Raw genomic sequence first — 19,245 nt, forward strand, 5'->3', positions numbered from 1 at the left:
TGTGTGTGTGTGTGTGTGTGTGTGTGCATCTTGGGGGCGGAGGGGGGAGGTGGGGGTCTCTACACAGCTGGAAAGTGCCGGTATAACTTGATTCCAATAAAGCAAACGATAGTTTTACCAAATTTACAAGATTTACTTTTTAGAGCTTAGCAAAAGTGAAAGCACGCGAATCTGACGTACACTGCCGCGTTATGGGCGTAGACGTATAAGAGAATGTATAGCCACGTTATCTGTAGAAAACAATCAGAGCGCGACTGTGGGTTACTTTACATTTATTTTTCCGCCTGTGCGCGTCCTCCATCACGTTCTATACTGGGAACACGATGTTACAGTATGCAACGCTGACATGAAGCAAGGGAGGGGCTGCTGCAAACCACGCTGATAGAATGAATGTAAAGAGCCTAAAGAACACTTCCTGTTGATGCAAAAATTGCAGCAGCAACTGTCTGACACATCTGGACTAGAGAGGGGGGGAGGCCTGGCTGTAGCGTTAGCGAACCACTGAAGGGAATGGACAACGTTTAATGCTAATCTGCAAGACGGTGAGTTTGGTGGACTTAAGATCTGGCATGGACTGGTGACCATAAATACGCTTGTAAAGTCGGCTCTTCTGTGCTCTCGCAGTGTGAATAATGAGGAGTTATTACCCGCGACCGCTAGCAACTAATTGCTAGTTAACGTTAGCTCCTAGCTAGCACTGGTCGCTACTGAGCGGTTGCTCCTAAAGCTAGTTCTGTTAGCATAAGCTAACTAGCATGATACCGCTTTCATATGACAGCCTACATAGTTTATGCCCGTGTTCGACGTTGTTGCCTAGTTAAATCGTGTGAGGGTGTCAAGCTTTTTTAAAGCCACAGAAAACGTGTTCAGCTCGTTAGCTTACACAGGAATAAAGTCTCTTTGAAAGTTATGTATTTTTTCTGGAATAAAGCTCGATTCTAGGGTAGCTAATGTGGCTAGTTAGCCGCTGCTTGAGCGGTGCTTGATACTTTTGGATGTCTCGGCCCGGTGAACTGAAGCAAATTTGTAACCCACCTTAATCTAACTAGAAGATACCGCAGAAGTGAGAAGCAGGGGAGATGTAAACAGAAAGCCGGTGGCTGTAAATTGTCAAGCTAGCGCTAACATTAGCTGCTCCGCAGAGTAGACCCCCCCAAATCAGTAACTATCAACGAAGCGTTTGCATTAAAGTTTGAGACACCCTGCATTGGCTCCGCAATGGAAAGACATGCATGTGCGGTTAGATAGGCGCTGCATGCTAATATTCTCCCATGCACATACCAGGGTGACACAGGTAAAGGGAGCTCATAATAAGTTAACGCACCAAATTAGCTGTAACTGTACGATTTATTTTTAACCCTATTGTTCGTTCCCAGGGTGGCATCGGTCCCCCATTTATTTTACATATCAGATAGTAGCCTGCATCTAATTTCGTTTTCATAAGGCAGGTTTTAAACATAAAGACTAAAGAACATATCAATGTAGCAGGGCTCTTTGGAAAAGTCGGTGCCTACTAACTCATAGTGATGTTACAACTGTGAAGGGCAAAGTGCAGAGACATCATGGCGAGCTGTCAGACACATTATAAGGAATACCTGGGTTCATTGTCACCAAGCACTTGTGCTTATTGCTGTTGTCTTATATTTTCCATTTAAATGTGTTGATAATTTACAAAGAAACCACCAACTTGTGTTATTCGTTAATAACTATATCGGGAAACAGTAGTAATATCATATATATTACGAGTCATGTTAGATCAGAGTGGGACTAATACTGTTAGAGTTGGCAATATGGTTTAAACCCGCCCAACTGTCCGCTTTTGTTTTGTTTTTTTTGCTTTGCTTTCTGTTTTGGAGAAGCAGCAATATTGCGTTATGAAACACAAGACAGTTAGCAGGAGAGTTAGCTGTGTACATTGTTATATGCTAAAACAGCTCTGTGTTGTAAGCTGGTCATTTAGAAGATTATTGGGGCAATATAGTGACTGCCTGTAGTAATTTTGTCTGTTTCAGTTACATTACAGTGCCATGCAAATTTCATAATAATAATAATTTCTCCACTGTGTTTTTGTCATGATTTGTGATGTTTATCTCTCAATTCTTTATATAAATGTTACTGTGTTGATGTTCTTTTATATTATAACCTAAACTCTAATATTTTCTCATGCATTTCCTTAAATTGTCTTATTAAATTGTACAGTATTTATAACAAAGTAAAATGTAGACATTCGATAACTGCTTTGCTACCATCAGTAGTTGTAACAGTATAAGAACTGTAGATTTGCTCCAGGTATAAATACAGTGTAGTGAAGTGATGGCTCAGCTAATTGCTGCTGGTCATTAAAAGTGCTGTTCATATGATGTAGAAAATTTGTCAGGGAATGCGTGACAACTGATCCAGAAAAGGAAAAGTCATAAAGTATTGTTGTTTGTGTGAACTGGGTTGCCCTTTAACTAAACCTGGCACAAACAGTTTGTGCAAATTTTACTGGACAAGGTTGTGTGTGGATCAATAATTGTTGTAACACTGCAATAGCGATAAAGATTATACTGCTTGAAACCCTGTTTATTCCCCCCTAAATGATGACGCCTTTGTAAGGAAAATGCATTTGTGGGTTGAGCTGCTGAGTCAAGGATGTTGGTTGCACCCATGAAAAACTTGACAGAGTGGTTTGGGAATGGAGAGGGTTGAATGGGTTTCCTGCAGTCCTGACCCGAATCCCGTTAAACACTTGTGTGATAAACCTGGGTGTGCAGTTTGTGCCAGAGTGATCAACACAGCCCCTCTGGCTGTCCAGGTCCAAGTACCTGGTACCAGGTAATTTTTTAGTACCTGCTTGACCAGGTTTTCAGGGAATCCAAGCAGGTTCTAAAATGTCTCGTCGTCAGACTGCACCGATTAGCTGGTCAGTAGTGTCACTAGGATGAGTCATGAGAGCGTCTAGTTGACGAAAATCAAAACCGCCATTTTTGTTTTCCGTGAGTCTGATGAAAAGCCACAGACCAAACATCAGGTATGTTCTTGCCTTGACATCCACCTTTTTTGTAACATTCCTGTCGCATATTAACTCATTCACTGCCATTGACGTCTATAGCCGTCAATTGCAGTGAATGAGTCAATGGGTTTAACTCATTCACTGCCAATGGCTGGCAGTGAATGAGTTAATTATGTCGTGGCAAGCTCCTACACGTTGCCATGATAATGACCGCACGAATCAGGAGGCACTAAATTGTAATGGAAAACCAGTTGATCTGAGAGGAGTCGAGTCCATCCAAGTAGGTACTAATTTAAAATGGGCTTTAATGAATTGTAGAACTGCCAATAACTCTCATTTCTTCATGTTTTAATAATCCAATCTAATAAACAACACCAAACAAGAGTCAATTACAGAATAAGCTGTTTGGCACTGGCAGAGAAGATTTGCCAAGTTTTTCATGGGTGCAACGCATATACTTATCTCTGCTGCTCAACCCAAAAATTCATTTTCTATAGGAACATGGCACCATTTAAGAGGAAATAAGCAAACTTTCCAAAATTACAAGATGTATTGCAAAGAAGCATTGTTACAGTAAAGAATTAATCGACTAAACACAAATATCCTTACCTGTAGTGCTAAGGTTAGTTACTCCTAACTAAATTCTTCAGCTGCTGCTTGTAGTGAATGCATATGATGAAAAAGGAACGATAACATTAACCTCCTCGTATGTTATCTGGAATCTTATCTTTGGGGAGCACACTGTCACCAACAAGTCATGTGAATGCTTACATTGCTGTATGATTGTGTTAGTCAATTGTTCCTCATTAGTGGTTTATGAATGTAAGTACTTTGTGTGTGTGTGTGGGGGAGTGCAGTAAGATTATAGATATGGATGGTTTCTACTATAAAGTTTTCCACTGTGTTCATCTCATAAGCATGTGAGTAGGCAGAAACGAAGGATGAGCATTTTCTTGAATTCCACTTATGTACTGCAAACAAATTTAATAAGCGAAGACACCCAAAGGCTAAGCATCCAATATTTAGCTCTGCTTTCTGATATTTTACTAAGCCTTAACGTTTTTCAGAATGTGCCTTATTTTCACTCCTAAGAGTCTCACATCGTACCCTCCCCTAGGTGGATCACAATCTAGTTTACTTTTGTGTGTATATATATATATATATATATATATACTTTTTTTTTTTTTTTTAAATCTCATTAAAAATGCTCCCCGAGCCTTTTGCTTGTGAGGCACTTCTGTCCTGATGTTGAAGAAAGCATACAGTGTTTGCCTGCTGACTTAGACTTTCAGTGAAATGGCAGCATTTTAGAATCCAAACTTTGTGTGACATCTTTCCATCACTGTTACGCTGATGTTTTGGTTATGTAAAATATCCCTTTCTTTTTTACCTGCCTACATGAAGCAGCTCTATCAGATTGGTCTATTACCAGACAAGGAACTCGAGCCACAGATGTAATTTTTGAGCTGAGTTTAAACATTTTCAGCTTTCCCATGTGAGCCAAGCATGTGACCCTCACTCAGCATGTGCATCTCAACTACTGAGCATGCATTCTTTGGCTGCCCTTCCACTTGGCTCCTTCTCACATGCATGCTGTTGGCAGCCATTGCTAGAATCTTTTTTTTTTTTTTTTTTTTTTTTTTTTTTGCGCATGTGTATGAAGATGTTGTATTTGAATGCTGCCTATGGAGGAAGTGAAACTAATGCATGTCTGCTTTAGGGTTCTTTATGTTTTGTTACCACTTCTCCTTTCCTAAACCAGGATCACGACATATGGTTTGTTGGACAGGTGTCTTGGCACGCTTTGGCAACTAGATAAAGTGTTTATGTTCCCAAAGTGCTGACAGGGACTAAATGCACAGAAGATCATGCTGAATTGCCAGCAAGGGGGCAGGAGGGATGGAGGAGGTGCAGAGGGATAGATTATTTAAGGGCAGATGGAGTTGAGAGGGAGGAAGTCTATTCTGGAGAACTGACACACCAGTTAAGGTTTGCAAGATAAATGTATTCGCTTTTACAAACAGAAGTGTTCCCAGTGTTGTTTAACTAGTTTGTCTAGGAAGGCAGGATTTCCATTTGTTGATACTTTTTAATCCACCTTAAATCAATATATTATTGTTGAAGCTTAGTGTGCCAGTTGTCAACATTGGCCCCTCCACTTTGATGGGGGCATGAAAGTGAAACCCTGAAAGTTGTAACTTTTAGGTTGTAAACCTTTTAATTTAGCTATTGGAGGTGTGCTCATCAAGAAAGAACAGCTCAAACAGCAAATTTAAAAGACGGCGTACTTCCTCATGCTCGTGTTAGGTATAAAAAAAGGTTTTTATTTTTAAGAACGGTTATCTTGCGCTCATCTTCCAGGCAGAACCAGATTTTCTTCTTTCTCTGCCAAACAAGGTATACACATATCTTTATGGCACGACTAACTGCCTGATATAGCACAATGCAGTCAGTGTATGCGGGACACAGGAACATAATCTCTCTATCACTTTCATTTCTTAGAGTTACTTTACTTTCAACTCCCTCTTTACTAGCAGCAGCGAGTAAGTAGTAAATGTAAGGAAGTTTAAAGACATTAAACTATAGGATAAAGCATGGGAAACTGAAATTCTCTATTCAATAATAATTAAACTTTATTAACTTTACATGTTGCCTTCCAAGAAAATTACCAAGATATCCAGCACTCCTACTTTACACTACTATGGACTATACAGTACTTGAGCAGCTCCCTAGAAGTAAATGTAGACATTATTGCCTAATTGTCCACCAGACTCTGGTAGGCAACTTTGGTCAAAAATGGAAGCAGTTTTGAACAAAATGTTTTAAATTAACGTCAACCAGTTTTCGAGATGATTCAAAATTCATAGCTGATTCAGCAAGTTGCCCATTTCCTAAGGTATTTCCACTATTGTGTTTGAGTGTTGTTATGATGTTGTTTTCTTGAAAAGCTGTCTCTGGTCTGTGTTTGACTTTACTTTCGATATACACCTCTCCTTGTTTCACCAGAGCACATTTTTCCAGAAAGTGTGATGTTGTATTTACTGTCAGGCCTTAGTTTGCAAGGGCTGTTTCTTAGCTTGCTTCCCATGCAGGTCAAGTGCATTGTGTCGCTTTATAACTGTAAATGCATGTCAGCAGAGCAGCAAGTCTGGACAAACTGGCAGCTGTTTGAGCTCACTTGTAGCCGTTTGTACTTACAGTGAAATGACTTTTTTTCAAATGACTTGAAGCTCTTCTCTGAGGTTTTTACGTAATTATTTTCTGAAGATTTTAGAGAGCTTTTGAGATCTTCCCATGATAATGCTACATTCTTCAGAGCTGAAAGAATGAAATCAGATTCCACATTGTTCATTTTCAAAGCACCTACCGTCCAGACATTACTTCAAAAACATGGTTTCATCTCATTGTCTTCTTTTGATCATATCTGTTGAAATGAATTGTTTGTTTGGTGGTTTATCTGCAACTGAGCAGTACAGTTGCAAGTGCTCTGGCCAGGACTAACTTCCCTTTATCATAATTACTGACATTTGGGATCTTTTTGGTGTCTGTCCATCTGGGTTTTAGATATAAATTTACAGTAGGCTCAGGTGTTGTCAACAACTGTAGTCTCTTATCTTCTCTCTGCTTCACATGTCCTACTGCACTAATGTCCAAGAAATTGATAGAACGTTTTTAGAGGAGACGTTCCCAAATTGAAACTAAAGCGAGTTGATGTGTCATCCACAGCACAGACAGACTGGGAAAACCTGACAGAGGATTATCTAACAGTCACATCAGAAGAAATAAATGGTAAATGGACTGGTTCTTATATAGCACTTTTCTACTCAAACACTCAAAACACTCCATAAAACATGCCTCATTCATCCAGAGTTTCTTTCTACACCTAAGTGTGTTCAATCTAAAATTCACAACCATTCACACTACACTGAACAACTTGGAGAGCAACTTGGGGTTCGTATCTTGCCCAAGGATACTTTAGCCAGCAGACTGGATTATTCAGGTTTTGAACCACCGACTTTCCGATTAGTAGGTAACCTGCTTTACCTCGTGATCCACAGCCAACCCAAAGCCATGGCTGAGAATCTAATAATTGCCTCGTTGCTGTAATTTATTGCAGGGGCACTGTTTTGGCAAAAATTTAAGTGAGCTACGTGGTTCAACCAAGCATCTTTTTTCACATTGTATTAAGCACTCAGTTTGTGCTGCTTTTAAACAGCATGTGTGTGCACATACAGGTTGAGAAATGGCTATTAAGAAATGGCTTTGGTAAGGTACCTAAGTTAAAATTTTACATGTCACAATCAGTCCAGCAACTGGCAGCAACAGTTGCATTCCTAGACAACCGTGTGTGTGTGTGTGTGCATGCAGTGCAACCAAAAACCAACTGGTAGTCAATTCATCCAGTTGCCTGTAGCAGATATATTAGTCTATATATTAGTATTATATTATATTATATATTAATCACCCTAATGCATATGTAATTAACACAATTATTATTCACATATTCATGTTGGTGGTTAATGCCAATGAGAAAAGCATAAAATCTTGAATGTTTGAAGGTTGTTAGGGTAAAGAGTGAACTTGAAAGAAATTGGAATCTATCCATCCATTTTCTCCTGCTTGTCTGATAGTGGATTTCATTTTTTGTCAAATTTTAAAAATGCTTTGAGGAGCAGTTTAAACCTACTTAACATTATAGTGTTAATGAAGGTATGATTTAGTGCAGGGCTTGAATGACATGGCATTAGTTTCTGCACAAAGCTGAGTGTATACATGGCCCAGTGCTTTTTTGTACCTTGAAGCTATTAAAATGTTGCAGTTTAATATGACAACATCTGATATTTTGTCTTTTTTCTTCTCCCATCAGGCTGTCAACAAACTGGAGAAACGTATACAAGAAATGGACGACGGCAGCTACATCGAGTTTGATGTGCCGGAGTTCAGCAACACTGTTCTGACCCAACTCAATGAGTTGCGGCTGCAAGGGAAGCTGTGCGACATCATTGTTCACGTTCAGGGCCAGCCCTTTCGAGCCCACAAGGCCGTGCTGGCAGCTAGTTCACCCTACTTCCGTGACCACTCAGCTTTGAGCACCATGAGTGGCCTTTCCATTTCAGTCATCAAAAGCCCTGAGGTGTTTGAACAGCTTCTTGCTTTCTGCTACACAGGTCACATGTCCCTGCAGCTCAAAGATATTATCAGTTTTCTCACCGCTGCCAGCTTTCTGCAAATGCAGGCAATCATTGACAAGTGCACCCAAATCCTGGAGAGCCTCCATTCCAAGATCAGCCTCCCAGTTAGTGTCAGCAGCCCAGGGAAAGACAGCTTGCAGACTAGCCGCAACGGGGTCAATGACAGCAACCTCTTCATAAATCCCACCCAGATCTCCCCCCCTTACTACTCCCGACAGACTCAGGCAGGGAATGAAGTGCGCTTGGAGCTGGGAGGAAAAAGCCTGGGCCGGGTGAGACAGCAGCAAGAGGAAGGCCACTCGGATCGTGGCAGTAGTGATAGTGTGTCAGAGCACGATGCGCCCGTGGAGGGAGAAACAGAGCAAGTGGAACTGATTGGCAAAGATGGGCAAGTAACAGATGTGCATGTGAAGATAGAAAAGACCGATAGGCCCACTTATTCAGACAGTTCCTCAGCTGGTGATGATGGCTATCACACAGAGTTGGTGGATGGAGACCAGGTAGTGGCTGTCACTGTGGGCTCTTATGGTCCTGTAATCCAGCCTGCTTCCTATTCTTACTCAGGGCTGTCCTCCCCGTGCTTTGTCAACCTCAGCAACACCAGTCCTTCCCGCTCCATTCTCAGTGGCTTCAGAGGTGGCCGAGCCAGGGCAAAGCGCCCGTTGGCTATCCCCGCAGGGATGCTGAGTCATATTAAACCAGGCTCAGACGATGGCGAATCAACTGTGGGACCCACAGGGTTGGAGAACGATGTGCGAGAACGTAGCCTACGGAGCCAGTGGTACCCTTACAATGAGAGACTCATTTGCATCTACTGTGGAAAGACCTTCAATCAGAAAGGGAGCCTGGACCGCCACATGCGCCTGCACATGGGAATCACCCCATTTGTTTGTAAATTCTGTGGCAAGAAGTACACAAGGAAAGACCAGCTGGAGTACCACATCCGTGGCCACACGGACAACAAGCCCTTTCACTGTCAGATCTGTGGGAAATGCTTCCCATTTCAGGGCACCCTTAACCAGCACCTGAGGAAGAAGCACCTGGGAGCATCAGAGGGCAGCAATCACATGGACTCTCCAGAGAGGATGGAGGGAAGCTCAGGTCAGAAGGACCAAGAAGATACGTCTGAGGGGATGGCCTTTGAGGCACAATATGCAGAAGAGGCACCAGCCAATGAAATGGAGGAGAGTTCAAAGTGCAGTCCAGAGGAGGCTCAAGCATCAAGATGTGATTTTTAGGTCCTGCTTCAGGTTAAGGAAGCTTTAAGAAATGTTTATTTCAGCGCAATTTAAAGGACTCTCCTCTTTTTGAATCAGCTCCCGCTACTATGGACCTTTCTTTCATCGAGGGTTTCTGTCAGTTTTGTGAAAGTTAGATGCTAAATACAGAGAGAAAATGGGTGCTTTATAGAAATCGGATTCTTTCAAGTAAAGGGAGTAACGACTTACTATTTTTAAGGTGGTCCCAATAATCAAGACCCCCGGATTGATTTCTCTTTTTATCTTTCCATGTTTTTTAAAACATATTTACAGAGTTATATAGGCATGTTGCAATAATTGATAATGTGAAAGCTCTGGTAAGATGCTTGTCATATCACCTTTTTACCTAACCTGTTTTTGCACATGTGGCCACAGGAGGCCACTTACACACAAGGAATGATTTTTCTGCCAGTGCAAAGCTTCGTGTGACATATCCGTTCAATACCTCATGATGCAACTACATACTCATAATAGACAGTATTTTAACTTAAATGAAACTCACCAGGTTCTACCTCATAGCCAAGAACCTAACAGGCACAGATGTGTTCAACGTTTAAAATCCGTTCTAGGTTTTTTGTACAGTATCTTATTGCCAAACCCTGTAAAGAATATTCTTTCAACACAAAGCCTTGATACTTAGGGGAAATATTCCTTGCTGATTGTATGGATTAGGGACAAAGTCCTTGTCAAATGTTTCATGGTTAGCCAGGATAACATGATTAAGAAGGTGCTATGTTATGAGTAGAAAGCTTGCTGGCCTACTTGTGTGCTATTGGGCAAATATGGAGAGCAGAGTAAGAGACATTTCTCTGTTATTTTTCAAGATAAAATTTTTTTTCTTCAAAACACTTCAGGATTTTATCTCTCATCACTACTGGAGATCTCACTCTGTCAGCCTAGGCGTGGTTTTAGATGCTGCCATCCATGTAATGGATGAATCTCATCCATACAGTGAAGTAATTTGTATTCCTCTATATCCCCTGTATGAGGTTTATTCAGAACTATTGTATATGTTTTTGTTTTTTCCTGGGGTTCCAGTTTGATACTCAGTGTCTAACAGAGGCAGGGAGTACTCATTGTAAACTCAGCACACCAGGAACAGCTCTGGATGTGTTCACCTAAATCACTATAATATACTAGTCTGAACAATATGCAAGCAGAAAGAACAAAGGAATCTCAGCCATTGTGACATGGTTTTTCTTCCATTATTTGAAAGAGCTATGGGTTTGTTTTCCATTGTGTCCTCTACAATTGGACAGTTAATCTGTGATATTCATTTTCTGCATTGTTCAGGGTCAGGTGCAGACTTGTAACACGTTTTCCTCATTTTGTCAAGCCCACTTTATGGTATTGTCAAGGTTAAGAGGTAAATGTTTTAAGAGGTAGCTGATGATCCAAAGTATCGATGCACTTTGCAGAGTTAGCAGTTTGGGTGAGTGCTGTCCCAGTAATAAAATGTGCTAATCTGTCTTAATTGTGATGATTTTTACTCTGAGTAAAAATGTCTTGAGCTTTGATGAGACTCTGCAATCACATAAATACTTTTGGCTACAAGTCACATATATGGTAACATTGCATTTTATCTATACTATTTGAATTACGGGGATGGGGTGTTGTGGGAATATAGAGATTTATTTCCATTGTGATTTAAAAATTCATATTCACATTTAAAAGGCACTTAAAAGGCCTGGTTGATGATTAGAATTTGCTAATTTAAAGCTCAGCTGGGTGGTTCCTTTTGTGCTATTTTTGCTTTCTTACTCGCCATCCAGCTGGTTAATGCCTTTATTTTTGAAGAGCACCTGCTTTATGCTTTTATTTTGTCCCAACTGGTCCATGCTGAATTTGTGTCAATGAATTGAGAATTGATTGACAATTTTATAGTTTTCATATTATTTCCTACGTTGTGTGCATTTGGTGGGAGAATCTTGTGTTTTGTTGCTTATGTCAGATTTTATATTAAGAGTGCAGTCCTTTTTATTCCTTTGAATGTGCATACGTCGTCTTTACTCATCGACAAACCAAAATTTGGATAATTTTGCAAAATCGGTATAGCTAGCTTTTCATTGTCTTTAGTGTACGAATTTATCACAAACACTCTTAATCATCATCACCAATGTCTGTCTGTCAGCATATACAGTACTTTTTTAGATTAATGTTTTCCAAGTCAAGTATATTTTTGTCAGCGGGCGATGTGCGCAGGGTTGCCAGCTGATCTGACCTCAACAAAATCAGTTTCTGATTCATGTTAACCTCACTACGATAATTCTTGCCCTTTATTTGAAGACAAAAAAAAAAACAAGCATTTCTTCTTGGAATATTATCAGCAAGGTTTTGTGAATAGGGTACAAACTGCTAAAATATTTTTGTGCCAAAAGACAACACCAAAGACTAATAGGGGATGATTTTTTTTTTCTGGTAAATTTTGGCTGGATTGTGTAATTGAATGCTCGTTAGGAAGAATAGGTTCTTAATTTAATGTAAGACTAATTCATTGCAATTTGCAAAAGAATGTATGTTTCCCAGTTTATAACAATCACTTGTGTAGAAAATAAATAAATGAACAAGCAGAAATTAAGTAGCAGAGTCATAAATAACATAACAATACTAAGCCATAAAAACAAGGTATAAAAGTTGTGCAGTAGGTAATGTAATTGTTTAAAGCCAGTGTAAAAAAGAGAGACTGCTTCACAACAAGTGGCATCTTAAACTTAGTGCCTTGCCACAAGCTTTATGTTTTAGATTCTGGCACTTGGATTTTTGTGCCTCTTTACTTTTGGAATGGAATAAATGGGGAGATTATGATGAAATATGGCTGCATCTTTTATTGTGAAGTGGAGCCAAGAATGAATAGAAATTAAGTCATGTCATTCTTGTCCATTTTGTACTAGTCTACTTAAGCTCTACCCCTAATTTTCACTTGCTATCACTGGATTTTTATTTTATTTTATTAATCTGTGACATGATGGGCAACTGATTTTAAAGCGTAACTGATTTTGTAGCATTTGATTACAATCAGATGAGGCAAACTTGTTCCCTGCAAGCCGCTGCCCCATAGTCAGAGGCTATACTAAATCCCCTCCTCTTTAACGACCGAGGACAATCTAATCAATGTACTGTAGTTTATGCATTTAAGTAGAGACAGGAGACACATGAGAACAGACAGGATATTTAGCTGATAGTAAACTGAGTATTTGTGCAGAAAAATATCTTACCTACATATACTGTAGCTGAATTGCACGCTGCTCAGCCAAAAAATTGTGTACAATTGCCAATTTTTTTAAAACTTTTTTTTTCCTGTCATTGATTGTGCACTTACTTTTTGTTGTTGTTTTTTGGTTAAAAGTACATACCAGTTCTATCCGATGAGTCTCCTTTATCTCTGTAGTTACCTGTTAGGGACTCAGTTATCTTAAAGGCCTCAATCACTTCTGTAAGGACCTCTCCCCTCGAATGGTGCTTTGAAATTCAGTTTTCTGTCCTCAGCAAGCAAGTCCATGTTTTTGTTGTAGGTGAACAGGGGCGTAATTGTTTAAATGTTATTCATGTATCATAGTTATGTACGTGGCAGTACACACCTACAAAAACCAACTAAACTTGATAGACACTCGAATGGACCCTCTTCGTCAGCTTGTAGTTCCACCTCGCTGAGAGCGACAGGATATGCATTTTGGGCCACAAGTATTCAAAAAGAAGTGTTTACAAGGCTGTCAGACTACTTTGTGTTTTTTTTTTTCTTTGTTTTTTTGATAATTTTTTTTTTTTGCAAACTTGCAACTCGTCCTGTTCCTTTTGTAAGAAACTCACTTCAGGTAGTTTACAAACACTGATACAGGCTTAGAAAAGAAATCGTAAGTCTTCCATAGCTTTTCTGTCAGTTTCTGTCCACTGTGTATTTTTTTTTTTTTTTTTTTGAAAAAGGAGAAGCAATAACCTTTTTGAAAGTGAAAGTGGTGTATTGGGATCATCAAACCTTTTGAAATATTGGCCTGTCATGTATCAAACAAACTGAAAGTCAGGGAGCTGTTGAATTGAAGTAGGACCAGGACAATTTGATATCGATTTATTTTTTATATATTTTCTGAAACTCTGGACAGGTTGACTTCTTGTTTTTAGAAAAAAAAAATATGAAAGTGAAAACGCGTTGAAATGCTCAATTGAAAATCCAGTGGTAGTTGGTAAACTGCAACACGAGAACTGAGCGCGTGATTCAGTCATCAAACTCAGTGGCACTGTTCAGAGTTGCACCTCCAGCTGAGTGAAATAATGAAAGGGATTTTGGGCTATATAGCCACTGTTTGGGAGCGGGCTCTCTGTTGCTATGTTGAAGTTCAGTGGTCTCCTTTTGCTCCTCAGGCTCCGAGACAGTAGGTGCAGTTGTTCAGGATCAGAGGGGACGTTTTCAGTCTACCTGTTGTTCCTTTTCGTTTTTGAATCCCCCCTAACTCTGCACTAGTATGTCTCTGGTTCGTGTGCATTTGGTGACAAGGCAAAAAACAACATAAAAAAAAAAGTAGAACTCAGGGTATATAGCATTAAAAGTGGTCTCACTGGACATACGTTCTACCATATGTCCGTAGTATAATTGTGCACTTCTCTTCAGGTGGGGAAACAAGTCCTCAGTCAGTTGTTCCCAAACATTCTGCCTCAAGGTCTCAATGAGCCCATATTTTCCACAGAGCTGAAGCATGAGGTGCATTTGAGCCCACGAACTGAACCATGATAGCAGAAATGCCTCCGCTCCTGTTTTGTCCACTCTACACACAACCTCACAACCCAACTGTGAACCTCAGAACTCTACTGTTTTGTACAACTATGAAGTAAATGAAGCTAGCTAGAGCTGATGTTGTATCTATTGCCATTTATGAATTTATTTTATAGCATGAAATAAAATATATTTATTCAAATTATATATTTTACTCATAATCATTCAGTGCTGCTTCATTTTGGTTCTTAAGCTTGTAAATTGCTTTTTTATTATATAAAAAATGTCAATAGAATAATGCGTTTGTAAAATAAAGACGCTGATTTGGCTCTGCTTTGTCTTTTTTTATTTTGTTTTGTTTCTCTTAACTGAACTGATCTATCAGTTATTTAATATTAACGCTTTTCTTAGAAAACGGGGAAAAGGAGAACTCTACTCACCCACCCTTTCTTTATTTATTATGTTGAACAATGTTAAAATGCACTGCAGTGATTCTTTGTTACGCATGTGCAACTTTTACCCTCAAGAGGGAGCTAGAGAATAATATAATATCAGTTATGTCAGTATCAAAAGGTTACTGATTAGTTTGGAGAGTCATAGAAAGGAGAGTGTGTCAGATTCTTTGTCACTGAAAACAGGGAAATTTAATTTCACTTTTAAAATGATTTTTTGTGATGCTTGTAGAAGTTGAAAAACATAAAACAATAAACCTGATTAGTCTCAAATATTTTGATACATTTATCACCAGTCAGAGTCTTTACCCAACTGAACTGTTTGTTCTTCCTGTCCGTACTGTGTTAAGGTCATGGGAGTAATGTATACATTAAATGATAGTGCACATGTGCGAAACCTTCACAAATGTGAGTGTCTGACATGTGTGTTGCTTTTGTGATAAAACATTGTCAGCTTCCTCTGTTGCACCTCGGTGAGCTCTGAGTGCATGTTAAACCTGTGTGGGCTCTTTCACAGAAAGGAAAAGGCCTAGAACATGTATCACAAGTTGATCTGGCAGTTACATAGGCACACGTTACACTCGTTTCCATTCAGGCGTTGCTATGCATTACACGGCGTGCTTCAACCTGTAGCCTGGATGGTTGACGGCACATTAGAAATATTAAGGATGTGTGAGACAAATGCTGACGACTAGAACGCTTTGACTTTTGCAGTGTTTCTGAACGGGTAACACATTTAACTTCCATTGCCATTTCAACAGCTGCCTCACACATGGAAAAATTGAGCCCCTTGGCGTTAAATACACTGGCAGATACCCTGAACAGTAAATAGTGAAAACCACAGATCAAAGTGATGTCTTAAAATTCCTTGTTTTGTCTTTTCCAAAATCCAGAGATATTCTCCTTATTGGCACGTGTGACAAAGACAAGGATCAAATACTATGTTGTAGGGATTATTACACTAGCTGCATACGCACCATGTAGTTATGGGTTTTATATGTGTGTACGTACAAGCAAGAATAGGAGACCTTAATCATTCATTAATTCTGTGTGAGCTTGTGCAAGAATGCTGATTAAGCTTTCTTTTGAATTTGTTTACCACGCTGTCAGGCAGTTTGTATCAGTTTGACATAAACTTCAATTATCTTTGGTAAGTAAATAACACAATACTTGGCAGTAGGTGATGCATCACTCGTTGCTGGAGGTTTTAATAAATTGGACGAATTATTTAAATGACAGCGTTATAGGACTGCAAAGACATGTGATCCTAAAATAACACCCTAAAGTGCTCTGTTCAGTGGAATAAGAGAATAAAAAGAACCACAAAATACAAGGCCAGGAACCCAGAGGTAGTCCCGTTTCCACAAGGCGTCTTTTGCTGCATTCTGTGAGTATGATGTATTGCGGCTTCGTAACACAAACTGAGCTGGATCCGAGTAAATAGTGGGTAGCTGTTTCATTAGTGTCAATATGACAGTTTTGGAGTTAGAATCTGATTGCTGGGTGTTTGTTGGACAAGTTGTTGGCTCAGTCATGAATAGTTGCCTTGTATCATCTCCACAAAGGCCGCGAAGACTCAGCTACGGCCTAGAGTTCACAGATACTCCTGACTTACCTCCTCACTTAATCCCAAAGTGTTATATATGAAAGATAAGTGATGGAGTCTTTTTAAAGAAAAAAAGGACTTTATTCTGTAATACAGGTCTTGTTTGAATGAATTTCTTGTTTAAAGGAACCTAACTAACAACTCAGCAAAGTTGACATCTGTCCTCCTGACTCGAAACAGTACCATAACTCTTTAGGCCCAGTAGTATGTGACTGAATAGATGTTACGAAAAGTAAGCAGTCCACCACAAGGCAAGGTTACAATCTTTCTTAATATCTTCATATTACAGAAGCTATGTGAAAGTTAATTACTGTTCCTTAGAATTGTTAGTCTGCCTGCTTATCGATTCTTCTTATCATTCTACTTGCACTTGCTACAATCGTCTGATTTCAGTTTGTGTGTTGGAGGAGGAAAATAGACAGTCTACAGCATGCATGTGTGCATGACTATTTTTATTGCACAAAAGGATGAGAGTGCGATGGTAAAATGCAAACTGTATCCAGGACAGAAACAACTGCATTATGCTGCTAACACAACTCTGGCTCTTTGCAAACATCTGCATGCTAACGGTAAGCTAGCCAAGAACCCAGAGTAACATTTCCTGAGTGAACGCTAAACCCAGCCCTGGAGACAGACCCTGAGCTTCAACAGGTAACAAACAGATGAGCAGTCAGGCTGCAGCCTTCAGTTCTACCTGTTCATGTTTCTAAAGCAGAATCACTGTGGCGATTGCTTAAATGTCTCTTTGTGCTGGTTTTCATCTTTGCTTTGTGTTCATACCTAAATACTAAGACAAGGATCATACAGTATGTGTCTCCTCCTTCGGATAAGGATTTGTGTTGGTGTGTGCGACTGTAGCCTCTAGTTTAATATTGATAAATGGCAATTATGTGTTTCAGGTCATTTTTTACAAAGAAACGTGAAACTAATGTAGGGAGTAAGTAATATAACAAATTACCTTCTCCTGGGAGTAATTATGTAACATACTGCTTTGTCCTTAAAAAAAGTTTTCGATGTAATACATGACTTTTTTTTTACTAATGTCCCCAACACTGATCACAACAAGAGGAGAAATACCTCCAACATGCAGAAACATTTACCACACAGCATGTAATTCACTTGCATGAATGTAATGTATTTGATATGCTGCTTAGAGATGGTGGTGACTCTCAAAGAGGAGCCAGGGAGAACTCAATGAGAATCGCTAAGAGAACTGACAAGAAATCTAATGGATAAGTGATATCGGTAATGAAATCAGAATCACTTAATTCTTATCAATTCCCATCTTTACTTGTTATCCCCAAGCATTAGGAGGTCTTTTCACTAAAAGCCCAACTACTGAAAAACAACCCCACACCACAATCCCTGATTCACCAAACTTTACGATGCAGTTCACATTTAGACAAGTACCATTGTCCATCAGATTGTCAGATGGAGGAACTCTAGAGTCCAGTGGCAGCATTCAATGCACCACTGCATCCAGTGCTTTGCATTGCACTTTGTTAGGTAAGGCTTGGATGCAGGGTACCCTCCGCCCCCTGACCCTACCAATGATTTGAATGGCTGAGTGAATAGTTTTGGAAATATAGTACACTTTATCTTCTTATAGCTGTTGCTCTGCTCTCACCCTTTCACATGAAATCTTTGGCCATTTTTGTTAGTTGGGGAATCTCTGAATTTCTACTTTCTTATATGTATGCCTTTGGAATATTGACATATAAAAAATGCACACTTTTAATATCAAAAATGACCTAATAAGCTTATTTTTTGACGTGTGGAGCCACAGAAAGCACAGGTGATGAGAATACTGCGTCATCCTTAAATCCATGTGTGTTTTTCCTAAAGGTGGCAAGTCAAAGGCTCTGCTGGGAACAAGAACATTTACTGTGGCACTAGAGATACAGTAATACCATTGTCATTGCTATGAATAACACCTGCAGTCCTGCTGCTGTGGAAAAACAATCTTAAAAAAGGCCCAGAGCTAGTGAACATAACTGCAAACTGGGGACTTCTCTTCAGGAACCAGAGAAGACTGGAAGTGATTAGAGGACAAATATAAGCTTAAAGCCTCAAAACTCTGTCAAACTTTTCAAAAAGTGTCTTTTATCTTTACCTGATACAACAGAAAGTTGGAACTGGTTGAACTAATGAAGAAGTAACTGAATACATGCAGAATACATCTGTTTATGTGGATAGTGCATTTTTATGCCAACTAAAGCAAGACAGAAATGCAGTGAGATCGGCTAAAGTGAGTTTTAATGAGAAACCACTCTGATGGTTAATCATGTGTGAAATCTTGTGGTGGTGGGGGGCGGGGTGTTTTGTTTAAATGTACCATTTGCTCGGAATGATATCATTTAAATAGATTTGTTGAGTCTCGGCTGAAAAGGTTCCAAAGCAACCTTTGTAGCATCTGTAACAGCTTTTTAAATAAACCTTTTGTAACTTGTGAGTTAGCGTCTTCGTGAGCTGGCATGAGATTAACAAAAAAAAAAAAAAATGAGAGTGAGAGGAACCTCTGTCAGATTCCCAGAAACCACTCCTTTTCCCACAGAAACCCTTTTATGTTGTTCATATTTTCCTTTATTAAAACTAAGTCAAGCTGTTTCAATGACGTTGATTCATGATCAGGTCATTTTGACTCACAGGAAACTTACGGTTTAGAGGCTGTCTTTGTGATAAGCGATTTGGCCACAACTTACAGTCATCTGCCCCTTTGTTAGGTAAATCTTGGTAGCACCAGGCCAGAGCCCGTTTTGCCTCCAGAACTGCCTTAATTGTTTGTGGCATAGATTCAAGGTATTGCAAAGATTCCTGAGGGATTTTGGTCCATATTAACACAACAGTATCACACAGTTGCTACTGATTTGTCAGTTGCACATCCATGATGTGGTTCATCTCAAACGGGCTCTGGTGACTGTCATTATAGGTCCATTTTCAAGCCGAAGAAACTATTTTCAGACGATTTGAGCTTTGTGACACGGCTCAGGATAATCATCAGCCATCAGAAAATACACACACTGGGATAGACATACA

The 19,245-nt window shown here is 39.6% G+C and overlaps 1 protein-coding gene across 3 annotated transcripts; it reads left to right on the forward strand.

The window, feature by feature from the left end:
* Positions 1–230: 230 nt before the first annotated feature.
* zbtb34 (zinc finger and BTB domain containing 34) lies at positions 231–14,474 on the forward strand. 3 transcript variants are annotated; one of them, XM_005729540.1, is made up of 3 exons: positions 231–542; positions 6,722–6,784; positions 7,863–14,474. In XM_005729540.1, exons 2-3 carry the CDS (start codon positions 6,782–6,784, stop codon positions 9,423–9,425), a joined length of 1,566 nt encoding a protein of 521 aa, XP_005729597.1. In that variant the 5' UTR covers positions 231–542; positions 6,722–6,781; the 3' UTR covers positions 9,426–14,474. The 3 variants fall into 3 exon arrangements, with proteins under 3 accessions (XP_005729597.1, XP_005729598.1, XP_005729596.1); XM_005729541.1 differs by having other exon boundaries at positions 6,727–6,784; XM_005729539.1 differs by lacking the exon at positions 6,722–6,784.
* Positions 14,475–19,245: the final 4,771 nt, after the last annotated feature.

The sequence above is a fragment of the Pundamilia nyererei genome, unplaced genomic scaffold (genome assembly GCF_000239375.1).
Source record: "Pundamilia nyererei isolate P.nyererei 1_Seehausen unplaced genomic scaffold, PunNye1.0 scaffold00033, whole genome shotgun sequence".
NCBI lineage: Eukaryota > Metazoa > Chordata > Actinopteri > Cichliformes > Cichlidae > Pundamilia > Pundamilia nyererei.